This window comes from Oncorhynchus kisutch, linkage group LG30 (assembly GCF_002021735.2).
Source record: "Oncorhynchus kisutch isolate 150728-3 linkage group LG30, Okis_V2, whole genome shotgun sequence".
Classification (NCBI taxonomy): domain Eukaryota; kingdom Metazoa; phylum Chordata; class Actinopteri; order Salmoniformes; family Salmonidae; genus Oncorhynchus; species Oncorhynchus kisutch.
Window position 1 is genome coordinate 43,910,026 of NC_034203.2, and position 5,000 is coordinate 43,915,025.

Below are 5,000 nucleotides of genomic sequence, written 5' to 3' on the forward strand. Positions count from 1 at the left end.
ATGTGATGTTCAGGTGAATACTGGATCGATCCTAACCAGGGCTGTACTGGAGACTCCTTCAAGGTCTACTGTAACTTCACCGCTGGAGGAGAGACCTGTATCTACCCTGACAAGAAGTCCGCAGGCGTACGTTTCCATGGGTCATTTCTGGAAAATAATGTCTATAAATGTTTGTAAATGCCTACAGATACACTCTTAGAGAAAAAAGGGTTCCAAACGGGTTCTTTGGCTGTCCCCATAGGAGAACCCTTTTGGGTTCCATGTAGAACCCTATGTAGAAAGGGTTCTATGTGGAAGCCAAAAAGGGTTCTTCAAAAGTGTTCTCCGAGGGACAGCCAAAGAACCCTTAAGGTTCTAGATAGCACCTTTTTTTCTAAGCATGTACAGTAGTTAATATGAACCTTTTAGCAATTTCATACTCAGTGTTTTACGATCTATTTAGGATGTAGATCGATAGACCTTTTTTTATTTTTTATTTAACCTTTATTTTACTAGGCAAGTCAGTTAAGAACAAATTCTTATTTACAACAACGGCCGAATGGGTTAACTGCCTTGTTCATGGGCAGAACAACAGATGTTTACCTTGTCAGCTCTGGGATTTGATCTAGCAACTTGGTGGCTACTGGCCCAACGCTCTAAAACCACTAGATTACCTACCACCCCAACAGTGAACCTGCCGCAGCAAAAACAGTGAACATGTCGTTTTCTAACCTGGTAACCTGTTCATTCATTCACGGTGTTGTTTGTGTTCTGTGTAACAGGTCAGAATATCTAACTGGCCAAAAGAGGCTCCAGGATCATGGTTCAGTGAATTCAAACGTGGAAAAATAGTAAGTGTAGAAAATATCCACCTCTCGAAGCAGTTATACATGATCAAGATTGAGATGTACGATAGACATTTCAGACTCAGGGCAAGATAACCTACAGTGAGACTAAATGTATAATCTCCATAACCCTCTCTCTCTCTCTCTCTCTCTCTCTCTCTCTCTCTCTCTCTCTCTCTCCCCCTTCTCCATCTCTCTCTCTCTCCCCCCCTTCTCCATCTCTCTCTCTCTCCCCCCTTCTCCATCTCTCTCTCTCTCTCTCCCCCTTCTCCTTCTCTCTCTCTCTCTCCCCCCTTCTCCATCTCTCTCTCTCTCTCCCCCTTCTCCTTCTCTCTCTCTCTCTCCCCCCCTTCTCCTTCTCTCTCTCTCTCTCTCTCTCTCCCCCCCCCTTCTCCTTCTCTCTCCTTCTCCCAGTTGAACTATGTGGACATGGAGGAGAACACCATCCAGACAGTCCAGATGACCTTCCTGAAGCTGCTCAGCTCATCAGCCCGTCAGAATTTCACCTACATCTGCCACCAGTCGGTAGCCTGGTACGATGCCAAGGCAGACGGCTACGACAAGGCTCTACGCTTCCTGGGCTCCAACGACGAGGAGATGTCCTATGATAACAACCCCTTCATCAAGGCCCTGTCGGACGGATGCTCGGTATGTCGTCTTAAAAAGTCCGATTTCAGCTTGGAGCTTCCATTGGCATTAGTTCCATTAGAGATTCCATTTGTTCCATTAGAGATCCTATTGGTTCCATTGGAGATTCCATTTGTCCCATTGGAGATCCTATTGGTTCCATTAGAGATTCCATGTGTCCCATTGGAGATCCTATTGGTTCCATTAGAGATTCCATTTGTTCCATTGGAGATCCTATTGGTTCCATTAGAGATTCCATTGGTTCCATTAGAGATTCCATTAGTGCCATTATAGATTCCATTGGTTCCATTGAGATTCAATTGGTTCCATTGGAGAGTCCATTTGTTCCATTGGAGATCCTATTGGTTCCATTAGAGATTCCATTTGTCCCATTAGAGATCCTATTGGTTCAATTAGAGATTCCATTTGTCCCATTGGAGATCTTATTGGTTCCATTAGATATTCCATTTGTTCCATTGGAGATACTATTGGTTCCATTAGAGATTCCATTTGTCCCATTGGAGATCTTATTGGTTCCATTATATGTTCCATTGGAGAAACTATTGGTTCCATTAGAGATTCCATTTGTTCCATTGGAGATCCTATTGGTTCCATTAGAGATACTATTGGTTCCATTAGAGATTCCATTTGTTCCATTGGAGATCCTATTGGTTCAATTATTCCTTTGGTTCCATTGGAGATTGCTAACTGGTCATCATATGGTAGTTACTGGTAGATATTGATTGATCTTAGCATTTGAATTTGACGCCACAATAACTCGTTGCTTCCCTTCCTCCTCCACTCCATCCCCTCTCCAGCTGAAGTCGGGCTACTCCAAGACGGTGATGGAGATCAACACTCCTCGCGTCGACCAAGTGCCCATCATCGACGTCATGTTTAATGACTTTGGCGACCCCAGCCAGCGGTTCGGGTTCGAGGTGGGCCCCGTCTGCTTCATGGGCTAGGACCTGACCATCCCCTGAACCCCCCTCTGCCCTACCCCCTACAGAACAACAGGCCCCCCCTCTGCCCTACCCCCTATAGAACAACACCCCCCCCTCCTCTTCCCTACCCCCTATAGCACAACATGCCCCCCTCCTCTTCCCTACCCCCTATAGCACAACATGCCCCCCCTCCTCTTCCCTACCCCCAATAGCACAACATGCCCCCCTCCTCTCCCCTACCCCCTATAGCACAACATGACCCCCCTCTGCCCTGTCATAGAAGCATTGTCCCAGGGGAATACTCCTCGCCCTTGTAGGGCCAATCACATAATGACTTTAACTTGTAACGAGAGGAAGTGACATCAGGAATAAAGGACGTTTGATGCCGTGGGCGGACAGTGGCACACTTTCAGCAAACAGAGAGGAGGACCCACTCGCCCCAACCCTCAAAACCTCCTTTTCTCCCCCTCGTCTCCCCTCTCCTCACCCTTTACCTTGATTAGAGGGAGGATCCACTCACCCCACCCAAGCCCCCTTTCCACCCCTCATCTCACCCCTCGTCCTTACCCCTTTTCCCTCCAACCACTCTTCCTACCCTGTCTCGTCCCTTGTCCCTCCCCCAGCCCAGTCTCCCTGTCTGGTAGCTCCAGTCTCCTCATCCCTCCCCCAGCCCAGCCTCCCTGTCTGGTAGCTCCAGTCTCCTCGTCCCTCCCCCAGCCCAGCCTCCCTGTCTGGTAGCTCCAGTCTCCTCATCCCTCCCCCAGCTTCCCTGTCTGGTAGCTCCAGTCTCCTCATCCCTCCCCCAGCCCAGCCTCCCTGTCTGGTAGTTCCAGTCTCCTCATCCCTCCCCCAGCCCAGCCTCCCTGTCTGGTAGCTCCAGTCTCCTCATCCCTCCCCCAGCCCAGCCTCCCTGTCTGGTAGCTCCAGTCTCCTCATCCCTCCCCCAGCCCAGCCTCCCTGTCTGGTAGTTCCAGTCTCCTCATCCCTCCCCCAGCCCATCCTCCCTGTCTGGTAGTTCCAGTCTCCTCATCCCTCCCCCAGCCCAGCCTCCCTGTCTGGTAGTTCCAGTCTCCTCGTCCCTCCCCCAGCCCAGCCTCCCTGTCTGGTAGCTCCAGTCTCCTCATCCCTACCCCAGCCTCCCTGTCTGGTAGCTTCAGTCTCCACATCCCTCCCCCAGCCCAGCCTCCCTGTCTGGTAGCTCCAGTCTCCTCATCCCTCCCCCAGCCCAGCCTCCCTGTCTGGTAGCTCCAGTCTCCTCGTCCCTCCCCCAGCCCAGCCTCCCTGTCTGGTAGCTCCAGTCTCCTCATCCCTCCCCCAGCCCAGCCTCCCTGTCTGGTAGCTCCAGTCTCCTCATCCCTCCCCCAGCCCAGCCTCCCTGTCTGGTAGCTCCAGTCTCCTCGTCCCTCCCCCAGCCCAGCCTCCCTGTCTGGTAGCTCCAGTCTCCTCATCCCTCCCACAGTCCAGCCTCCCTGTCTGGTAGCTCCAGTCTCCTCATCCCTCCCCCAGTCCAGCCTCCCTGTCTGGTAGCTCCAGTCTCCTCGTCCCTCCCCCAGCCCAGCCTCCCTGTCTGGTAGCTCCAGTCTCCTCGTCCCTCTCCCAGCCCAGCCTCCCTGTCTGGTAGCTCCAGTCCCCTCGTCCCTCCCCCAGCCTCCCTGTCTGGTAGCTCCAGTCTCCTCGTCCCTCCCCCAGCTTCCCTGTCTGGTAGCTCCAGTCCCCTCGTCCCTCCCCCAGCCCAGCCTCCCTGGCTCCAGTGTTGCTCCAGATACAACCACAGAGGTGCTTTTGTGCGGAACACAGAACACCAAAGGTGCTACAAAAAAAAGTGAATTTTGCAAAAAACTGTAATTATTATTATTTTTATTTTGTACAATACTGTTCTCTTTCTGAATCCACTCTTCAAAAAAAGAAACTTGCATGTGTACCAAAGCTCTTAATATTAATGTTTTAATAAATGTTGGTTTTAAAACTATATAGAAAATAAATTTGCAATAAATATATTTGTTTATGTTAAATATCTGTTGAGAAACGAATGGGTAAGTGATACTAGGTTGTTGTGTTTGGGATACAGTGTAATATCAGCAATACAAATAATTATGAAGAATCTCCTTTGTAAATATGAACCATTATAAAGCACGTACAACACTATTCTCCCCCTCCAAGACTATAGTCTACAGTAAAAGGTTATGTACATAGTGGGCCTATATACAGTAAAGGGTTATGTACATAGTAGGCCTATATACAGTAAAGGGTTACTAAACCCTAAACTGGACTACAACCACCTTAAACCATTTAGTCTTATAACTGACTTGTGTTATTGTTTTCAACTATTACTTCCTGGTTTTGATTATTTGTGCCCAAATAAAAACAAAAAACAAAAACAAAAACACAAAAAATCAGAAATGTAAGATTGCAGTCATTTAAAAATGAGTAATGTGAAAATGTCCACAAAGCCAGTTTACATATTGCACTCGACAAGCTTCTTATGTCAGATATAATTTTATCCCACAGAATGGTATACCTCAATCGCTCTATGTACATTAATGTTGAGATGCTATAGGATCGATAAGAAACCCTGTATATACCTTGATTTGTACAATTGAGTTAA

General features: G+C 48.6%; 1 protein-coding gene across 1 annotated transcript in view; it reads left to right on the plus strand.

Moving 5' to 3' along the window:
- The window catches only part of LOC109881550 (collagen alpha-1(XI) chain-like), a 203,276-nt gene extending 200,553 nt beyond the window's left edge, over positions 1-2,723 (plus strand). Inside the window, 4 exon segments of the mRNA XM_031809883.1 lie at positions 14-126; positions 762-830; positions 1,239-1,472; positions 2,270-2,723. Coding sequence (XP_031665743.1) covers positions 14-126; positions 762-830; positions 1,239-1,472; positions 2,270-2,416 — 563 coding nt within the window. The 3' untranslated portion in view covers positions 2,417-2,723.
- The last annotated feature ends 2,277 nt before the right edge of the window (positions 2,724-5,000 follow it).